Here is a 23,066-nt window from a genome sequence, read left to right as displayed (position 1 = left end):
ATGAACATTGGAAAAATAATTAAAAAAGAAAATATTTCAACAGTATTACAAGTGTATAATATATAGTATTAAAAAAACGCGATCAAAAATTTTATAGGTGAATTCAAATAAATTTACATAAAACATCTCGTAAATGGTTCTTAGTTATTAAAAATAAAATTTATTATAAGAAAATTAACAGGCAACGAACATGTATACAAAAAAAAAAGAAAAATTTCATTTAACTGCTGCAAAGGACTGTAAAATTTACGTGATTTAAAAAATAAAAACATGTAGTAAAATCTTTTTATACATGTATAAGTCACATACGAGATTTTTGTGTCTCTTAAAAGGAATGTCAATTTGACTTTATTCAATTCATACACAATACTCAGCCAAAACATATGAAGGCTCCGCTACGATATGTAAAGTAAGTATTTATATAAAATACGCAATGCGTTCACAAATTAATTTTTAAAGATGTAAATGTTATCAAAATTTGTTCTTTGTGTAGATATTTAAAGTCATTGTTATCTAATGATGGAATTGTATATAAAAAAAAGAAGCTCCATAGACCACTTTTTGAAAAGATATTTCCAAATCACACATGTTTTATAAATATAAAAAAGTAAGTAAAATTACAGATCCAGTTTAAACATGTAGTTTCTGTTGAGGTTTGTTAGTTTTATAACAAATCTTGTATACGGCTAGTTTACGAAGATGATGACCAATTCTCCTCCTATAAATTAAATAAATACAATAGTAAGTAAAAAAATATTTAAAGATTAACATCTTTATTCAAAATAAAACTGTAACAAGGGCAATTTTACAGATTTTTTCGAACATTTCATCCAGGGCATATAATTGAAGTTAAATAAAAAAAAAAAAAAAATTTCTATATTACAAATTTATATTTTCATTTTTTTCTATCTCTCTGATTATATCTATCCCACTAAACCTACTGAGTAAATTAAAATGAAACCAGGCAACATTTTAGTGTATACTACGAGCTTGAGCATTAGTAAAAAAAATCTTATATTCTGGAATTCGGCACGGTTTCTTTGCACTAGGGGATGACAATCTTTTTATTTATTTACTAGAAAGCAGACACTTTAAAGTGTGTCCTTGAAATAATTCAAGGATTTAGGTTTAACAGTTGAAAAATTACAGCAATCATAAAGCTCTATAGTAAGCCCAACTTGAAACCCAGAATGTACAGAAACCTTTGACCGGAATATTCACCTTAAGCTGGCATGCATATTTTACTTTTGTTTGTACTTCTACTAATAGGCTCATTTAAATAGAGGCTACAAAACTATTTACCATTACTTATGATAGCTACAGTAAACGAAACAAGGGGTTAAGAAGACAAGTATTGTTAGTTTGAAGTAAGCATTAAAAATCCCTCTTATTAAAGTAGTCCTACGTGATTCGAAAGTAAATAATATATTATTTAAAATGTTAAGTAAATAACACATCAAATATTTTTTCTTAGTCCTCGCGGTACATCTTAAATAGATTCTTTAAATTATTTACAATAAATAAATAAAAAATAAATATTAATACATGACTATATAGGTACCAGCCCAAATATATCATATCATTTTATATAACAGACATGATTTATATATTGAACATACATACATAAATACGTACTATAGAGACATTTGGTGCTCTATTAATTCTTCTCTGGAGTCAAACTGTTTTTATATGCTTTCTAAAAAATTCTTCAATTTACTTTTTTTTTAATTAACTGTAACCTTAGATTTCACGCTTAAAGTGTAAATTTCCTGATAAAATTATACAGCCCAAAAAGTTCTTCACACAATTTTTTATTCTTTTATTTAATTGGTCGTATGTAACCTAAGGTGTACTGTGAAGCCCTGTGGAAGCCCTCTACCTCACCTAGGGGCCATAAGATATTAAGTCAAGTAAGTCATGTAATCTTAGCCTCTACGCTATAACTGCGCTATCGCAAGACACAAAACCTGTTTATTGGACATCAACGGTAGCAACGAGGCAAAGTTATATAAACCATACAGCCTAAAATTAAATTTAAATAACGTTTTTGAAAATAAACTTCTTTAGAATCGTTATGATTTAAAACGCGATGAAACAAAAATGCGTCACGATAAAGAAACAAACACGTAACGCGTTTTGCATGGCGCTTATGACTTTTTTCAGGTGACCGTCATCATCGTCGATAGAATAAATCGCAACGGCCTTCCCACAACTTTTCAAAAGTTTCACTTCTACCGTGCGTGAATTGCACACACACACACAGGTACTTTTTTTTTTTTAATTCTTTTTTTATCGTTATGGGCATTATTTTTAAGGCTAAAAGTATGCTATCCAAGACGAGTGACCTGTTTATTTAACATCAATGGTTGCGACGACGCCGGGCTCAGCGGCCGGGGACACTTGCTTGAGGTCGTCTTCTGACATTTTTTTGTGGGCATTTCGGTTTCTAAAGCTGTGGATATAAATAATACGATTATTATATAAGCATTATAAATATTTTCGCTATTTACAAAGCTTATATTTGAATTGAATTTTATGAGGGTGGTTCTACAAATTTTGGAAATTATAATAACGTATGATAATATATATAAAGATATAATATAACTAGAAAAATGTTTGTAGAAATACCCACATAAATATACATTGTATATAAAAAGCATTGTTTAGTTTCTTTTACAAGATTACATAATTATAAATTTATTTAAAAAAGTACTTACAGTATTCGAATCTCAATTAGAACATGAGAAATAGTAATTAAAATTATTTGACCTTCACTTTTATTACGGGTTAAATTTTTTTATGAAAAATATAAAGTACTGTGATAAGAGTTAAGATCAAATAACTTAAAAGGTAAAGAAAGATAGAGAAAAAAGAGAGAAACGAATAAATTTTATTTGTATAGTTTAGTGTATTTAAATATCTGTCACAGACAATCTTACTCGATCAGACAGAGTGTAGGGCACAGCAGGAAATTTCCATCTCAAAATATGGAGCAGCCCGGGGTCGTACCTCGACCTCACAGAAGGTCACAGCTAAATAATGCTTTTTTCAAGCAGTGTTGTATTCCTGTTGGTGAGTAACCAGAGCTCCCGGGGGAAATAGGGGTTAGGGTCGGCAACGCGCTTGGGATGCTTCTAGTGTTGCATACGTCTATAAGCTACAGCAATCGCTTACAATCAGGTGAGCCGTTGGCTTGTTTGCCGACCTAGTTGTATAAAAAGAAAGACTGATTCATTACAACTTTGAAGAAAATTCCACTTCCGTGATTTACAGGTTAGGTTTATGTTTCTTAATTAAGGCGAAACAGGCCTTAATGGGCTTATTCTATTCAATATGGCCTGTAAATAAATATATCTACGTAAATGGAATTTATCTACAACCGATGTAAGAGGTGGAGGAGGTTTATGAAAATAAATGACAAACCTACAATGTAAGAAGAAAGAACATAAAAAAGGACAATACAGAATGAAGCAGAAATATATGCATTACAAAACACCAAAGCAACCATTTCTCATGTTCACGGTAAACATACAGAAACCCAAGCGACCACCACCGGTATGGTGTAGAATACGTACGCTTACATCCCCGGCTAACGCGCGTATGGTAATGATGACATTGTATGGAAAACAAAAACATACCCTTTTAAAACTTGATCATGGTAAACTACGGGGTAGTGGACACAACTAACCCACAGGTAACATTAACCCAGTAATTTATAGACGAGTACATGAGACAATATTCCTATTTTTTGTATTTATGTTATACTATTTGATTTTTAATGAATATTTTTGTTGATTCATTTTTTAAGAAATTCAATTAATATATTATACCGCGGTCAAAAGTGTAGTAACGTTTAAGTTAACAGTCTTTTTATTATTATGTAGTATTGAGTTTCTAATTATTATAAAAATAAATAAATAACTGTTACGTTACAAAGTTTGCTGCCGCGGCCAAAAGAGTAAATTTCAATATTCTTGTTAGTTTTTACAAGCAACCGACTTTGATGAAATTTAACAAAATTTTAGCAGCTTACACATAATGATAACTAAGTTAAAAACATCAAACTACATATTTTGGCTTGTATATTTTAAATGGTACAGTAAAAAAAAAAAAAAAAACATTTTCCAGCAAATTTTTCGTAAACACAAGACTTATTACAAAATTTATAAGTACGTCAAAAATCACGTAGAAAAAAGGTCCCGCTGTAAACTTAGTCTCTCCTGGAGCTTGAACATAAAATGAACCAAAACAAATAATAATTGATCATATGACTACATGAATCCCTTGAAAAAGCGTCTACAACCAATTTGATTATTAAAAAAAAAGAAAATTATATTAAAATTACTGACTTAAAATTAATTATAAAATGACACCTATATAATAAACAACACACTAACATCACACTTTAGTTAAATCATTTATACATACCAGCCCATGATCTTTTGTATAATGTATACAATTGTATTTGGGATCGGTGTCATGATCGCCACTGCGACTGGTACCACTGAAATAGGAAAGAATAAATTAATTAATTATATTTAATTAAATGAAGTACATGCTGTATATATGTAGTATATGCTGTGTGGTTACGGCAGTAAAGAATATAGCCACCTCCTCTCTTCCCGAGGGTGTCGTAAGAGGCGACTAAGGGATAGCACAGTTCCATTACCACCTTGGAACTTAAAAAGCCGACCGGTGGCGGGATAACCATCCAACTGCTGGCTTTGAAATTCACAGGCCGAAGACGGGCATCAGCGTCTTCGGTGCGACAAAGCCAGCCCTGCGGTCACCAACCCGCCTGCCCAGCGTGGTGACTATGGGCAACACATGAGTTCACGCCATTTTTGGCGCGAACTTGTGGAGGCCTATGTCCAGCAGTGGTCTGCGATAGGCTGAAGTGAAATGAAGTACATTAAAGACATGATCCATGGACACCTATGCTACTAACAATATTAAATTAAATATGTTTATTTAGTATAAATGAAAATCCTGAATCACTTATTGTTTTATCATACAATATTGTTGGATGGCAAGTCTCTATCAGATTGTCACAACAATAACACAAGTAATGACAGCAATTATTGCAGAAAAGCCAAACGGTAGGTTATAATAAATCACTTCTCACAATTGGCTTGGAAAAAGATTGAAAAGGCATTGAGAGGTATCAAGAGTTGTCAAGAGCTAACGAGAAGTATTTAAAAGTATCAAGAGATATTGAGAGGTGTCAAGAGTTATTAAGACGTGTCAAGAGCTAATGAGAGGTATCTAAATGTGTCAAGAGAAATGAATATGTGTTAAGAGGTAACGAGAGGCATCGAGAAATATCACGAGGTGTCGAGAAGTATCAAGAGGTATCGAAGGTATGAAGAAGCTTATACCAGTGGTGAGGTCAGCCTCGGGTTGCGGTAGCGCGTATCGCAGTAAAAAGATGGAAATGCCGGTGTTCTGGATGCCAATCTCCATTGAGATTGCGATGGCGTCTTCATGGGACTGTTGGAGGAGCCGGGCCCCCACGTAGCCCGCCAGGTAGCCCAGCCAGGGGATACACACGCCAGCTACTACAATCTGGAAACCACATACTTGAAACTAGGGATGTTACAGAGCTTTGACTCCGACTCCAGTAAGTAGAAACTTCCGATTATTATGGCACCTTCGATTCCTAAGCTTTTGAGACGGTGGTTTTCATTGAAAGTTCAATCAGTGCAATAATAATCGTGAGTTCCAACTTATCAGAGTCGGAGTCGGAGCCGAAGCTCCGTAACATCATTAATTGAAACTAATAATGCTTTTTTTTAATTCCACATTGATTATGTTGTATGAACACTATATCCTGGTTCCTATACACAAAAAAGACAATCGTTTTGTTCAATAAAACCGTAATAGCAAATTAATTGTGCGGCAACTATTAGTTTAATAGGTATATTATGTTATTGTGGCTCGTCGGTCTGGGAATTATGATCGTCTTACAGTTTTCTATTAAAATGTGGTAAAAGGAGTTTGTATTACTTTAAATATTATTTTATATACTATTTTGAATACTAGTATGCCCCAATAAATAGAAGGAAAAATGAATATTTTTTAAAATATAAATAGGCTTAAATAAATTCGTAACCTATCTCAATATTATTAAATCAAATTTCACACTGACCTGCCAAGTGAACAACTCGAAGATATACAAATTGGTGACTATCGCGAAGATTATGATGAAAAGCAGTATAGTGGTCGAGAATCCCTTAAGAATTTTGACCATGAAGGTTGCTATTCTTGGAGTCACCTTCTGCATGCCAACACCAATGGCTAAAGGTATTAATAGACCAACTACAAATGTGGCGATACGGGTGTATGGCACTACGATATTTGCGTCAGCGAATACCACTTGGCCGAGAGAGAAAAGCCAAGCTGGCATGAAACCTGAAAAAGACATATACAGTTACGTAAAAATTGTAGGTTTAAAACAATGTTAGTTAACTTTAATGATTCCCTTTTTGGAGCAAATTCAATTTTAATTTTAGAGCAACCGCAAAAAAATCGTGAAAAAGTATTATTATTATTATAGTAATTTTACAATAAAAAAGGTATTACTTATTGTTCTTATATGGATATATTAATTGTTTTTTAATTATTGTATAACTTGGCATAGGCCAGTCAGTACAGGTAGTTGCGGAGCACAAATCTACTTTCATAAAGTAATAACAGAAGGGTTGGAATTTTTTTCCTTTATGCTGGTCCAGTGCAGGTAGTGGTCCATTTTTATTTATAGAGTATATTAAGGACCTGGATTCAAACATAGGTTAATTTTTACCCTGAAATTAGACAGCGACAGGATCAAATACATCAGCAAACTAGTATGAATCAGATATTGGCATACCAAATGCAGCCAAGGTTGAGATGGTGGTCATAGCCAGTGACAGGTTGAGGTTTCCTCCCAAAATAAAAGTCCAGATGTTGGAGGCTCCGCCCCCTGGGGCCACTCCGGTAAAGAACATTCCCAGTCTCATGGCTGGAGTGTCCGGGAAGATAAGGAAACCGAGCCCGAACGATATCTGTGGAGGAAATAACACTAAATAAATATCTTTATAATATAAATATATAGTCTATTATAAATCATTTGTTTGCAAGTAATGTATGTATTTCTCTGGGATCCTATCATCAGATCCTAGTTTCCTTCCTTAACATGGTACCACACTTAGGATATCTCCTTTCTAACAAAAAAAGAATTGTCAAAATCGGTTCATAAACGACGAAGTTATCCCCGAACATACATAAATAATAAGTAACCTCCTCCTTTTTTGAAGTCGGTTGAAAATAGAAGACGGTGAATGCGTCCGGAACAAAGCAGAAAGGGCAGAATTTTTTATCAGAAGCCGTGTAAATTCTTTTGACACAGGAATACGGAATAGTATTCTGGCCTTTCCAACGTCTGGAGAGGCGAGAATGCTATATAAATTAGTGTTGATAGGATTAAGACATCGATATTTGTAATAAAAAGATTGTTATAGAGATTAATTGTATAGAAGCTGCTCCTACAGGAGCGCCATCACTTCGTGACCCAACTATTTTAATTAAATAAAGATTTAAATATATATATATATATATATATATATATATATATATATATATATATATCATCATTACAGCCTATACAGTCCACTGCTGGACATAGGCCTCCACAAGTTTACGTCAAAAATAACGTGAACTCATGTGTTTTGCCCATAGTCACCACGCTGGGCAGGCGGGTTGGTGACCGCAGTACTGGCTTTGTCGCACCAAAGACGCTGCTGCCCGTCTTCGGCCTGTGTATTTCAAAGCCAGCAGTTGGATGGTTATCCCGCCATCGGTCGGCTTCTTAAGTTCCAAGATGGTTGTGGAACCTTGTTATCCCTTAGTCGCCTCTTACGACACCCACGGGAAGAGAGGGGGTGGCTAAATTCTTTAGTGCCGTAGCCACACAGCACATATATATATATATATATATATATATATATATATATATATATATATATATATATATATATATGTAGGATTTTTATTTTATATAATTAGATATTATTTAATTTAATTTAATGTGATTATGTAATTAATACGATGTAATAAATTGTGTAAAATGGAACGATAAGGGAAACGGCTTGTGATTGGTCGAGAGCGGGGAGGATGAGTTATGGCGGATTCGGTACGACGAAGTAAAGGTGATCAAGGTGTTCTTTTTTTGTAATAAAGTTGTTTAGTGAGTTTACGCCTATTATTTCCATCCCCACAATTTTGGGGGTTCGTCCGGGATGGAAATATAGTATAGGTGTATGGGAAGAAGTCAAATAACATTTTTCGTCGCATGCCGGGCAAGGTCATATCTACGGTGGCAAGGAGGTGTATTAAAGGCGAGGAAGGAGTATTCAAGGCGTAAAAGGTGAAGAAAGTAAGGAGATGGCGGACGAAGACAAAAGTAACGGTGATGGCGGGCGAATCCACGTGGCGAGCCATTTGAATGCGATGGCCTCACATCTTTACGAAGGTATAATTTCTAAATTTAACGGTAACGACAAAACACTCAGCTCTTCTAAATGGCTGCTAGATTTAGATGAAAACGGCGAGCTATTTGGGTGGACACCGGCACAAAAACTTATCGTGGCGCGGCGTTGTCTGACGGGCAGCGCGGAGCTGTGGGTCAGGTCAGAAAAAGTATTTAAAAGTTATGATGATTTTAAAACGGCGTTATTAAAGGAATTTCCCGACTCGGTCAATATTAAAGAACTGCATGAGCTAATGTCGGCAAGGAAGAAAAAAAAAGATGAGACTTATTATTAGTATATGCTCGTTATGAAGGAGTTGGGAAGGAGAGGAAAAATCCCTGACTATATAGCGATACAGTATATAGTTGATGGAATAATTGATTATGAGTGTAATAAAGCTATTTTGTATGGTGTCACTACATATCCTATGCTAAAAGAAAAATTGACTATTTATGAAAATATGAAAAAGAAGATAGCAAAAAATCGTCAGGATTCACCACAATTATCATCAAAAGAAAAGAAAGCCGATTGTGCATCGGTTCGACGCTGTTTCAAGTGTGGTGAAAAAGATCACATAGCAAGTAAATGTAAAAATGGTGTTAAATGCTACAAATGTAACGAGTTCGGCCATATTGCGACGTCATGCGTTGAAGGGCGGGATGGTGAGAAGTTCAACAAACGACATGAAGTTGGCGTTAGTGAAGCTCGCGCGGCAAGATGGCAGCCTCGCGCTATGTACTTGAAGTCGGCAGCGAATGCGCAGGCGACTTCCGGTGGTGATGACGTCACAGCCGGAGAGCGTTCTGACACTACTGATCAAAATGGCGGCGCAAGCGACAGCTCTGAAAGGCGTATCTGTCAAAGCTGTCAATGTCAACAGGCGTTAAATGTGAACATACAGTGTAGGAATAATAAATCAGTGAAATTAATTGAAATTGGTGGTTTAAAAGTTGAATGTTTAATAGATTCCGGTAGTGATCTAAATTTAATATCGCAAGACTTGTTTTTCGAACTAAGTGTTACCTCCTACGTAAAGGAAAATATAGAATTTACTGGACTTGGTGCTACAAAGATTTATTCATTAGGGAAGATTGAATGTGAAGTAGACTTTGATGGACACTGCTTTAGTTATATATTTTATGTTGTGCCCAAAGGGGTTATGCCTTATAATGTAATTTTAGGTCAACCATTTCTGCAAAACACAAACCTTGTTTTCAATAAAGGGGTAGTGAATGTTTGGTCACAAGAGAATGGTGGTATGTCACATTGCTTGTTTACAGGTGTTACAGAAGAACCAATTGTGTATGTGCCAGATCAGAAGCTAAAGACTGAAGTGGAGGATCTTGTGAAAAAATATTCTCCTGTTCAAACCAAGGAGGCACCTATTGAGATGCACATTGTTATGAAGGATGACATTCCTGTCGCACAGAGACCAAGGCGTTTGGCTATCAAAGAACAACAGTTGGTAGATAATCAAGTAAGTGAGTGGTTACGTAATGGTATTATTAAATCTAGTTATTCAGAATATGCAAGTCCTTTAGTACTGGTAAGAAAAAAGGATGGTTCGACAAGGATATGCGTAGATTACAGAAAAATTAATGCTAAAATAGTTAAAGATGAATTTCCACTTCCAGTAATAGAAGACCACATTGATAAATTATTAGGAGCAAAAATTTATAGTAAACTAGATTTGAAAGATGCATTTTTCCACCTAAAAATTAATGAAAAGTGTACAAAGTATACATCATTTGTAACCCAGAACGGACAATATGAATTCACCCGAGCACCTTTTGGCTTATCTATTTGCCCTAACTATTTTACTCGGTTCATAAATTCTATTTTTAGGAACCAGATTGCGGAGGATGGAGTGCTGATATTCATTGACGATGTAATAATACCAGCAATATCGTATAAGCAAGGAGTAGAGAAGCTAAGGAAAGTCCTGCAAAGAGCGGCTGAGTATGGTTTGCAAATCAACTGGCGAAAGAGTGAGTTACTTACAACTAGAGTTGAGTATCTAGGACATGTGATTGAAAATAATACTATAAAACCATCTACTGATAAGACAGATGCAGTGATTAGATTTCCACAACCTAAAAATCAGAAGGAGTTACAAAGTTTTGTTGGACTTACCTCGTACTTTCGAAAATTTATTTTGGATTATTCAATGATAGCGAAACCTCTTACAGATCTACTCAAAAAGGATAAACATTTTTATTTTGGCATAAAAGAAACTCATGCTTTTCAGATGTTGAAGCAGAAGTTAACAGAACATCCCGTGTTGAGAATTTTTGACCCAGCTTTGGAGACACAGTTGCACACGGATGCTTCTCAGGTAGCATATTCTGCTATTCTCATGCAAAAAAGACCCCAATGAATCTCTTTATCACCCAGTTTACTACATGAGTAGAAAAACATCTGAAGCGGAGATGAAGTATTCCAGCTACGAATTAGAAGCTCTAGCAGTGGTAGAAGGTGTTAAGAAGTTCCGTAAATATTTAATTGGTATTCCCTTCACAATTGTGACTGACTGTTTAGCTTTTGAGATGACATTAAAGAAAAAAGACTTGGTAACCAGGGTTGCAAGATGGGTTTTACTGCTACAAGAATATGATTATAAGGTGGAACACCGAGCAGGTTCGAGGATGAGGCATGTCGATGCTTTAAGTAGAAGTCCATACATTGGAGTTATGGTGAATAGCATTCATAATCAACTAAAAGAAGCTCAAGACAGAGACGAAGGTTTAAAGGCTATTAAGGAAATTCTAAAAACAAGTACATACAAGGATTACTGGATGGAAAACAATATACTCTACAAAGGAAATCAACGTTTGATTGTTGTACCAAGAGATATGGAGAAGGAAATAATTGCGAAAATACATAACAATGGTCATTTTTCTATCAGAAAAATGAAAGATTTGATTAACAGGGATTATTTTATTTCAGATGTAGATAAGAAGCTAGATGACTATATGTTGACGTGCATACCTTGCATACTAGCATCAAGAAAGAATGGAAAACAGGAGGGATTCTTAAGCCCAATAGAGAAGGAATCATTACCACTCCAAACTTTACATCTTGATCATGTAGGTCCACTGACAGCAACACATAAGCAGTATAATTACATTCTGACAATTGTAGATGCCTTTACAAAATTTGTATGGTTATTTCCTACCAAGTCGACCACATCTATATTTTACAGCAAATGTTTGGAAATCCAGATAGAATAATTACAGATAAGAGGACTGCATTCACCAGCAGTGAATTTAAGCAGTATTGTGAAGATGAGACTATATTGCATATAGAAGTTACAACGGGAGTGCCTCGTGGTAACGGACAGGTGGAGCGTATTCATCGTATCATAATACCAATGTTGACAAAACTGTGTATTCAAGATCCAGGTTTATGGTATCAACATGTCAGTAAAGTACAGCGAGCACTCAATTGCACGTATCATAGAAGTATAAATACAACACCTTTTAAACTCTTGATTGGAAGAGACATGAAAAATAAAGAGGATATGGAGCTAGTGATTTTGTTACAACAAGAAGCCGCAGAAATTTATAATGATGATAGAGAACAATTAAGGATAAAGGCAAAGGAGCATATATTCAAAATTCAAGAGGAAAACAAAAAACAGTTTAATAAGAATAGAAGGGAGAGTAAGAAATATAACATAGGAGATATGGTGGCTATTAAGAGGACACAGTTCGGTCCAGGCATGAAATTAAAATCAAAATATTTGGGACCTTATCGGATAACTAAAGTAAAGGGGAATGATAGATATCATGTTGAAAAAGTAGATAGGTCAACAGAAGGTATGTGACCATATGTGACGTCTACCTGTGCTGAGTACATGAAGCAGTGGCCAGTTCCTTAAAGCTAGGTACATATATTGAATCACATCTAATTTCATTTTTTTTCGTTATTTTTTCAGTTGAGTTGTAGTATGAGCTCAGTTCAAATGGTTGTCCAAGGCATAGCGTCTTTGAGGTCAGAAATATGGTGCAGATTCTCAATGAACTATTTACCTTTCATAATTTAATGTTTATTTCTAATAACTACTGTTGTGTAAATTGTAAAATTAATATATAGTGTTGAAAACTTTATATTTAGTGAGTTTAATAAAATAGTGTCTATCCATTGCATTGTACTATGTGAGAGATTAAAATTAAGAGATTGTGATGTATTAAAATTGTTGTATTTATTCAAAATTTGTTATTTTCAGCTAGTTTAAAATTAAAACTCTGTAAAAAGTAGTTGGTTGAGGGAAGTCTGGGGACAGACTTCAGCAGGATGACCGAAACTGTAGGATTTTTATTTTATATAATTAGATATTATTTAATTTAATTTAAGGTGATTATGTAATTAATACGATGTAATAAATTGTGTAAAATGGAACGATAAGGGAAACGGCTTGTGATTGGTCGAGAGCGGGGAGGATGAGTTATGGCGGATTCGGTACGACGAAGTAAAGGTGATCAAGGTGTTCTTTTTTTGTAATAAAGTTGTTTAGTGAGTTTACGCCTATTATTTCCATCCCCACATATATATGTAGTTTTACAGATGATACATACAGTTACAGAGCATCTCAATCATTTCACCTTTTAACATACATATAGTCATCTGTTCCTAAAGTAAGGAATTTAATGCCTGTGTTCAAGGTAACAGCTGACTGATATAGTTACATTTTTTTTTCGACAATTACATAAAGGTATACATTAATATAAATAGTACATTTAGAATCAGGCTAGATATCAAATGCGGGGTAGAAAGCACTACAAACTGCTCTAACGGAATAGTTAAAGCACTTGAGTGAGATTACTACGTGGCAAACACGTATACGGCCTAAGTGAAGGTAAGTTGTATTAAGCTACCTTACTCACCACAGGACCACGACACGACTTGGGAGCAGTGTTATTTGCTATATGTATGTGTGCGTATGTTAAAGATATTTATTTAAAAATTATCTTACCAGAGGCATGAATATGAACTGTCCACAAACCCCGATAAGTGGCCCGATAGGTCTCTTCAGAACACCCTTAACTGACGGCCAGTGCATAGCGCATCCGAAATTAATGAAAATTAACGATATCTGGAAATAAAATTATTACTAAAAAAATTTTCAAGAATATTTGTCGTACAAAACGACTTCGTTATGATTTCAGTACAATGATACAAATATGCAATACAATGATAATTACTAACACTGATTCATTTATTAAAAAAAATAATTTAATTTTCATTCGTTAAGAGTGTATGCTACCTCAAATTGCTTATTTTCCACTCGGCAGTATTTTCATATCTTCCAAACTACTGAATATTTAAGTTTGAAATTTATGTATGGTAAAGTATAGGACATAAACTATCTTTCATATGTTTCGAAAACACGATTCCATAAAATTTTCTCGATACAAAAAAATCGTAAAGTTACTTCTATTTTTGTATTAAAACCTTAATATCTCAGTAAATATAGAAGTTATGGACTTAAGATTAAGCATGGTAATTGAAATAAGTATGAAGAACATTTTATATGTTGCGTTTTTAAAAAAATAACTATTGGTAATGTTTGTGGCGAGAAAATACATATAATTCGCGCGATGAATAACCAAGCGCTCTCAATTCTCATGTGTTTTTAGTACGGGTGAAATCTGAATTCTAGCTGAAGCCTAAGAATTTCTTTATTTTGTTTATTTATAGAGTAATAACTCCACTACTATAGTCTGTTCAACGAGAAGAGATACCAAATGTAAACAAAGCCCATCATTTTTTCGTAGCGACGACGGAACAAACAAAATATAGTCTTTCTCTTTCTATCTTGTTTGTTTGCTATCTGCTGCACGTCTCTCTGCAAGGTCGAACGATATTTTAACTGGCCTTGAAAACAATCGGACCGCGTACGGCCCTTTGAATTTGTATTATTTATTTTTATTTCATTTCGTGTCCTGAAGCGCTTGGGTGATTTTTTATATTTTGATAATTATTATTTAAGAAGTATCAAATCTTAAATACATAATTATATTTAATTCAGTAATTACAAAATATAAATATATTTTACATTTAAAATTTTTGTGTAAGAAAAAAAAAGGTTACAAAATCCTGCATAGTTAAATGACCTCGCATTTGGTTTGTTTACATTTGGTATCTCGGCTCGTTGAACGCACTATAGACAGTGTATCAAGATTAAACCTACACAAGATTTTGGTTTCACTTTATCAAAAAATGCAAAAACAGGATCAAATCGAATGCAGGTTCCGTATGATTGGGGAACTCAGATATAGACAGATAGATATATTGTAATATAAATGTTTTAGTTTTTATGGGAAACACCGATACTCGCCATAATTATTTTTTCGTAAACATCTCATGTACAAAACTACAGACATCGGTCAGTTACAGTTTTACTGTTTAGGTATCGATACATTTATCTACGCTACGCGTCAGCCTGTAATATCCCACAGCTGGGAATAGGCCTCTTTCCCCATGTTGGAAAACAATCAGAGCTTAATCTACCACGCTGCTACAATGCGTGTTGGCGGATAATAATAATATCCGCCAACTCGCATTGTAGCAGCAGTAATATTATAAATCTGAAAACTTGTCTATTTGTTTGAACGCGCTAAGATCGAGTTAAAAATTATTTTTCTGTTGGATAGGCCGTTTACCGAGGAAGGCTATAGGCTATATAAAATAAAATAAAAAGTACGCGTTTCCTCAAATTAAAGCGGGTGAAACCGCGGAACGGAGCTAATATAAAATAACTTACAAAAACAGCAACACTGGTAGTAAATATAGTGTCTATAACCCGCTGAGGCCTCGTCACTGTCACGGGTAGAGTGCCATTCTCCACGAGAAGTGTTTCAGAGCCACGTCTCCCCTCGACGACTACCTCTGTCCTGCCTGTAAAAATAATTCAAGTAATCTATTAAAAGACAAAGTATATTATTTGATACAAAATTATATACACGAAAAAAATGCATATAGATGTTCGAAGAACACAAATTACTACTCTATCAATAATATGTTTAGTAACGCTAACTTTGAAGCAGAACATATGACTGAATGTTAAGTTTCTTTTCAGCAGAATCTACATTCGGAATCATTACATTAACTTTAATTAATTAAATTATTAGGTGTAGGCTGGATAAGGATTGCGGAAAACCGGAATGTCTGGCGCGAACTTGGGAAGACCAGAGGCCTATATCCAGAAGTGGACTGCAGTAGGCTGAATTTACTGAATTAATAAAATAAATAAACCTACTTTGTACGGTGATGATTCGATTGCCCTTAAATACTACTTGAATAAACTAATTTGTGATTTGATATCTAATATACAGATAATTTTACGCTTTACCAATGCTTTGTCCCATAAAATGGTCTAGTTCACATTACATGTTTCAGCCTATTTCTTAATTCTAACTTAATGGATAAATGTATAAATAATGTGAAATGGATACTTATGTATACAAGTCACTTTGATTAAAATTATATTTAAATATATATAAAGATATTTATATTTTAATATATTTAATCTCATTAATAACTATAGTTGGTATTTTATTTAACCTCCGATTTTTAACACTTCATCAATTTTATTTCAAGTAATATTTAAAATTTTGAAAATCATAATGTAAATTTAAATAAAAGTAAAATATGTTAATAACATGTATATATTTTATCAAAACTTACGCAATTGTTGTAAGTACTTGTACAATATGAAGGTGATTATAAGTGAGGGCGAAAGATCGATGAACTCGAAAACATTAAAGTTGCAATGTATATTCCGAAGTTATCGAATTACCTGATTACATAAATTACAACTACTGTAATAACGTTTTTTTACTTAAAATTTTATCTTTGTTTTTTAGTGTAACACTGTTATAAGACTGTGAGAAGACAGGTGTATGTATATATATATATATATATATATATATATATATATATATATATATATATATATATATGAATGATTGTCTGTATGCCCTTTATAGAATCGTAAGCCATGCATTTGATCATGACTGTCATGATCTTCAGCAAAGTGTTGTGAATGAGCCTACAAAGGTTTCTGAGTTGGTATGACCAAAAAAAAAAACAAAAAAAAATAATAATAAAAAAGCGTAGAAACATGCTCAAGGTACAACTATAGTAATTTATATACAAAGATGATCTTATATTCTTTATTATAGACAGAAAGACAAGAGTTACCAACCACTAAGTTTATAGGGAGGTTAATTCTAAACTGAATAAGTAATGGAAACGTCCATTACTTATCCATTAGTCCAGGACGTCATTTTCAGAAGCTTCTACTCAGAAACCAATTCAAGTAATTTTAAACCAAGTCTTAATAAAAAGTACCTAATTTTAAGTTCCTACCTATTTTAAAACCACTCTATTACAAATTAGTTATTAGTACTTTCAAATTTTACTGTAGATGAATCATGGAAAAGTGGTTTAACTAAGTAAAAAAAGAGGGAAACTAAGAAGTCATATACAACTTACCAAGAAAATGTCCATCTACCCTAAATCTGCCTTGAAAACGACCCGTGTTTACATCTTCACTTGTGAACTGTGACGTTGAGTTCCATTCTGCTGTTGCTATGTGTTCATTGACAGTTCTTAGTGACAACTGATCGCCTACTTGAAGATCCGAACCTGTGGATGCAAAATTGTTAAATATAAGTAATTGGGTAACACTGGACAGTGTTACAAAGGAATGAAAATGATCCACAAAATGTATTTTAACCGGTTTAAAAAAACATGATTCTCAATTAGGTTCGAAGTTGAAGATCACAGCCAAGGAACACTGCTCTCAAATAGTGGTGTATTCCTGTGGGGGTAGAGCCAGCAGTTTATAATACAGGTGTTAGGTGTTACAAGCGTCCATAAGCTACGATATCCGCTTACCCTCAAACGGATCGTACGCTTGTTTACCAAATTTGTAATAGAAAAGAATATTTGAAACATTATGAATTTGTGATTAACGGTTAAATTAATTGTTCATAGATATTTGTCCTTGAAATATGCAGAGATAGATAGATATACAATGAAGATTTCTTTTAAAGGTCGATAAAGATTATGTATTCGTGGTTTAGGGCTAATCTTCGCTCATACTCATTCGGTTTATGTATAAAATTTTTGCGTGTTCTATTATTCGTTATATTATTATTGGAAGGTTATATTATTCGTGACTAAGACACGCTATCACTTATAATAACTGAACAGATAAATATTTACAAGGTATCAATACAAAAAAAAAAACATGAGTTCACGCCATTTTTGGCGTTTGTAATTTAAGAGGCAGGTAGAATATGGTGTCACTCTATCTCAATTATTATTACTTAGCAACTGTCACGAGAGTCAAAATGTAACATAATTTAAGAATTCAACCCTTTTTTAACCGACTTCCAAAAAAGGAGGAGGTTCTCAATTCGACTGTATTTTTTTTATGTATGTTACATCAGAACTTTTGACCGCGTGGACCGATTTCGACAATTTTTTTTTAAATCGAAAGGTGGTGTGTGTCAATTGGTCCCATTTGAATTTATTTGAGATCTAACAACTACTTTTCGAGCTATATCTAATAATGCGTTTTTACATGACGCTTTTTTCGTCGACCTACTTTGTATTATACCGCATAACTTTCTACTGGATGTACCGATTTTGATAATTCTTGTTCTTGTTGGAAAGGAGATATCCCTAGTTTAGTACCATAATAAGGAAACCAGGATCTGATGATGGAATCCCAGAGAAATCGAGGGAAATTCTTGAAAATCCGCAATAACTTTTTACTGGGTGTACCGATTTTGATAATTCTTTTTTTGTTAGAAAGAAGATATCCCTAGTTTAGTACAATGATATGGAAACCAAGATCTGATGATGGGATCCCACAGAAATCGAGGGAATCTCTTGAAAATCGGCAATAACTTTTTACTGGGTGTACCGATTTTAATAATTTTTAATTTCATCGAAAGCTTATGTTTGTCATGTGGTCACATATAAATTTTATTGAGATCTGATAACTAGTTTTTGAGTAATCTTTGATAACGCGTAACTTTACTTGACTATTTTTTCGTCTATCTACGTTGATTTACTCGTCAATGTAATTGAAGTCCGTTTTATTTTTCGTTTGCGAGCAAACTCAATTATTATCTTTATAAAACGTTTACCTTTATACAATTGTACAATATTTAATTATTTTGTACTTATAATAAGTATAATTAAAGTTAGAATTGAAAATAAAATTGCATGCTAAATATTGAATAATAGGTTTGTGTGCTGCTCATCCTCTTTGCAACTGCGTATATGTAATTATATTAATTTAAATAAACATAATTTTCATTATATGTTTAAAGTTTATGTATAAAACTTTATGGACGAAAGATCTAGTAAATGAGATAGAGGATAGCTTTTTGTATCCTTATAGAACGTGTATAATAAAATCTACTTATATATTAATACGTGAAGCAAAAACTTTGTACCTTTTTTATGAAAGTTGCGCGGACGGAGGAGTATGAAATTTCGCACACTTATAGTTCATATAGAGAAGCAGTGCAGAATGCAATTTTTTTTTAATTATGGATTAAAATATAATAAATATATAAAAAAACACTACACACACTACTATGTATTTGACACACACACGCACTGTGTGCACGTTTGACAACATAATCTTAACAATATTCAAACTTATAATTTAAATGAAATATCGTCGAATTTTGACCACTGGCCGACCACTAGTAGTACTTATAAAGCAAAATATCGCTTTATCTATAATCTATAATCTATCTATCTATTCTATAATATATATAAACGCGAAAGGTCATTCATCACGAAATCTCTGAAACTATAACACCTACAAACTTGAAATTTGGCAGGTAGGCTCCTTATAGGAAGTAGACATCCGCTAAGAACGGATTTTACGAAACTCAACCCCTAAGGGGGTAAAATGGGGGTTGGAAGTTTGTATGAGAGTCCCATGTTTTTGACGTAAGAGACTTGAAATTTCAAATGTAAGCTCTATAGATAGATGGTGAAAAGGTGTCCAAATAATGTATCTTTAGAAATCAACCCCTTTTTGGGTTAAAACGGGGGATAGTAGATCGGCTCACTGATCACGAAATCTCCGAAACTATAACAGTTACAAACTTGAAATTTAGCAGAAAGGCTCCTTATAGGGCGTAGACATCCGCTAAGAACGAATTTTACAAAATTCGACCCTTAAGGGGGTAAAAAGGGGGTTGGAAGTTTGTATGAAAGTCCCATGTTTTTGAAGTAAGAGACTTGAAATTTAAAATGTATACCTTATAGATGATGAGAAGATGTTCAAATAATGAATCTTTAGAAATCAACTCCCTTTTGGGGTTAAAACGGGGGATGGTAGGTTTACTCACTCATCACGAAATCTCCGAAACTATAACATCTACAAACTTGAAATTTGGCAGATAAGCTTCGTATAGGGCGTAGACATTCGCTAAGAAGGGGTTTTACAAAACTCGACCCCTAAGAGGGTAAAACGGGGTTTGGAAGTTTGTATGAAAGTCCTATGTTTTTGAAGTAAGAGACTTAAAATTTAAAATGTATGCTCTATAGATGGTGAGAAGGTGTCCAAATAATGTATATTTAGAAATCAACTCCCTTTTGGGGCTAAAACGGGGGATGGTAGGTTGATTCACTCATCACGAAATCTCCGAAACTATAATACCTACAAACTTGAAATTTGGCAGGTACGTTTCTTATAGGGCGTATACATTTGCTAAGAACGAATTTTATGAAAATCTACCCCTAAAGGGATAAAACAGGTGTTGGAAGTTTGTATGAAATTCCTATGTTTTTGGAGGAAGAGACTTGAAATTTAAAATGTATGCTCTATAGATAGTGAGAAGGTGTTCAAATAATGTATCTTTAGAAATCAACTCCCTTTTGGGGTTAAAACGGGGGATGGTAGGTTGACTTACTCATCTCGAAATCTCCGAAACTATAACAGCTACAAATTTGAAAATTGGCAAGTAGGTTCCTTATAGAGCATATACATTTGCTAAGAACGAATTTTATGAAACTCGACCCCTAACGTGATAAAACGGGGGTTGGAAGTTTGTATGAAAGTCCTATGTTTTTGAAGTAAGAGACTAGAAATTTAAAATGTATGCTCTATAGATGTTGAGAAGGTGTTTAAATAATGTATCTTTAGAAATCAACTCCCTTTTGGGGTTAAAATGGGGTATGGTAGGTTGACTCACTCATCACGAAATCTCTGAAACTATAACAGCTACAAACTTGAAATTTTGCAGATAGGTTCCTTATAGGGCGTAAACATCCGCTGAGAACGGATTTTACGAAACTCGATCCATAAGGGGATAAAACGGGGGTTGGAAGTTTATATGAAAGTCATATGTTATTAAGGTAAGAGACTTGAAATTTAAAATGTATGCTCTATAGACGGCGAGGAAGTGTCCAAATAATACATCGTAATCTATATATATAAAAGAGAAAGGTCACTGATTGACATCACGAGAACTCAAAAACTGCTGGATGGTCCATCCATCCAAGATGGACAAAGATGAAATTTGGCAGGGAGGTAGATTATAGTTAGTAGACGTCCGCTAAGAACGGATTTTGCGATATTCCATCGCTAAGGGGGTTTAATTGGGGTTGATAGTTTGTATGAAACATATACAGTAGCAACAAGTTCGCCTGATAGGTTATTCATACTGCAGCCTGAAAATAAAACTAAAAATGTGGTGTATAGAGAGGTTTTATAAAAATAACTATTAAATTATACTAAATTGTGCCTTTGAAAAAGTTACTCAGAGTGATAAGCATTTCAAGTGACTGAAATAATAAAATAATTTGCGTTAAGCATCTTAATAGTAATGCATATCTTCATAACCACGTGGACGTAGTCGCGGGCAACAGTTAGTGTATTATAAAACAAAGTTCCCAAAAGCGTATGTGACCGATTCCCTCAAAATCTACTTAACGGATTTTCATGCGGTTTCACAAATGGAGAGAGGGCTTCAAGAGGAAGGTTTACGGAACGGCAAAGCCGATTTTGATGAGAGTTTCACTGGAAGTTTGCCGGGAAAACTTTGTGACAAACTGATTTCAACGCGGGCGAAGCCGCGGGCACAGCTAGTATATTATAATTGACTTTTAAGTTTCTTTTTAACCGATTTCAAAAAAGGAAGTTCTTATTCGACTGTTTTTTTTATGTATGTTACCTCAGAACTTTTGACTGGATGAACCGATGTCGATGTTTTTTTTTTAATCAAAAGGTGCTGCTTATCATGTGGTTCACTTCAATTTAATCGAGATCTGATAAGTAATCGAGTAATATCTTATAATACATATTTACTTGACTATGTTTTCGCCTAGCTACGTTGAATAACTCGTCGATGTAATTGAGGTCGGTTTTTTTTTTCATTTACGAGCAAACACAATTATATTTATTCCTAGCTGACCTAAGCCCACCGCTATGCGTGAACTCATTATGAAAATAAATCCTTTATCATTCAGGAATTATGTAATTTTTTAGTAGTGGACAAAATTCATAAAAACTTTCCTTATAATTATTAGTATTAGTATTAGACTTCTTCTTACCTGTAACGTTTAAATTGACATAATAGTATTGATTCATGTGGACTTCCGCGGTATCTGTTAGAAATGTAGCTAGCAGTTTCGGCGCAGCCTGGCATATGACCCACATGGGGCATATAGCCAATATGTAGAGTATTATTAGATGCAACGGCCATATCGGACACATTCTTGTTGCGTACACTGAAACAAAAAAATATCGTTAAAAAGTTATATTCGTAATAGTACAATGCAGTTCACTTAGTTATTCTTCAATATATGTAAATTAGTTATTCTGTAGTGCTGTAAGAACTACGTGATATGGCGAAATCATTCGTTTCATTTTTGAATAATTGAAAACCATTAATCCTAATTGTACCTACTGTTATAAAAAAAAGAGATGATCTAAAACAAACATTACTAAAACTCACTTATTTTAAAATTAACACTAATTTACTATTTGTAATATCAAAAAAATCCTCAATATAAGTACTAATTATAAACACATTTTAAACAATATTATGTCTGGTTACACCCACGGCCAGACTCGAAGAGAGCTGAATAAATTAATAAAGATCAATTAAATAAATTCACCCTATTCATAAACGTTTTTCACTTATGACGAAGGTATATAAGGTTGACAATTGATAAAAAATCTGTCTTTAGCCGTGGCAGCCGTCACGTAGAGATAACCAATGATAAGAATGTATTTAGCAAAGTTTATCAATAAATAATAATTACCTACCACTTTTAGCAATATAAAAGATTTTATATCTGCATATCTTTTGAAATTCATATATGTGATTTTAATTGTTTTATTAGTTTCATAGAAAAGAAAAAAAAAGCTCAAACTGTATACTAGCTTAGCTGTATGGTTACGGTAGTTAAGAAAATAGCCAGCCCCTCTCTTCCCATGGGTGTCGTTGCGAGAGGCGACTAACTGCTGGCTTTGAAATTCACAGGCCGAAGACGGGCAGCAGCGTCTTCGGT

The 23,066-nt window shown here is 33.8% G+C and overlaps 2 protein-coding genes across 5 annotated transcripts; one reads left to right on the top strand and one right to left on the bottom strand.

Annotated features, from left to right (window-relative positions):
* Positions 1–319: 319 nt before the first annotated feature.
* LOC123665075 (sodium/bile acid cotransporter-like) lies at positions 320–22,266 on the bottom strand. The gene is made up of 11 exons (XM_045599423.1): positions 22,104–22,266; positions 17,007–17,159; positions 15,274–15,407; positions 13,483–13,602; positions 6,869–7,043; positions 6,149–6,411; positions 5,379–5,565; positions 4,429–4,504; positions 3,576–3,589; positions 2,346–2,452; positions 320–718 (listed from the first exon to the last, which is right to left on the bottom strand). The coding sequence occupies exons 1-11, from the start codon at positions 22,264–22,266 to the stop codon at positions 692–694; spliced, it is 1,419 nt and encodes a 472-aa protein (XP_045455379.1). The 3' UTR covers positions 320–691.
* On the top strand, positions 8,445–11,508 carry LOC123665076. Of its 4 annotated transcripts, none has more exons than XR_006744981.1 (3): positions 8,445–9,984; positions 10,353–10,842; positions 11,454–11,508. XR_006744981.1 is itself a non-coding variant. In XM_045599424.1 (2 exons), the coding sequence occupies exons 1-2, from the start codon at positions 8,806–8,808 to the stop codon at positions 10,389–10,391; spliced, it is 1,218 nt and encodes a 405-aa protein (XP_045455380.1). In that variant the 5' UTR covers positions 8,445–8,805; the 3' UTR covers positions 10,392–10,865. The 4 variants fall into 4 exon arrangements, 1 of the variants encoding a protein (XP_045455380.1); XR_006744983.1 differs by lacking the exon at positions 11,454–11,508 and having other exon boundaries at positions 10,353–10,495; positions 10,756–10,865; XR_006744982.1 differs by lacking the exon at positions 11,454–11,508 and having other exon boundaries at positions 10,353–10,515; positions 10,756–10,865.
* Positions 22,267–23,066: the final 800 nt, after the last annotated feature.

Source organism: Melitaea cinxia, chromosome 23, assembly GCF_905220565.1.
Source record: "Melitaea cinxia chromosome 23, ilMelCinx1.1, whole genome shotgun sequence".
In the NCBI taxonomy this organism is placed as follows: domain Eukaryota; kingdom Metazoa; phylum Arthropoda; class Insecta; order Lepidoptera; family Nymphalidae; genus Melitaea; species Melitaea cinxia.
The sequence above is the reverse complement of the archived record's forward strand: the minus strand, read 5'-3'. Positions and strand labels throughout refer to the sequence as shown.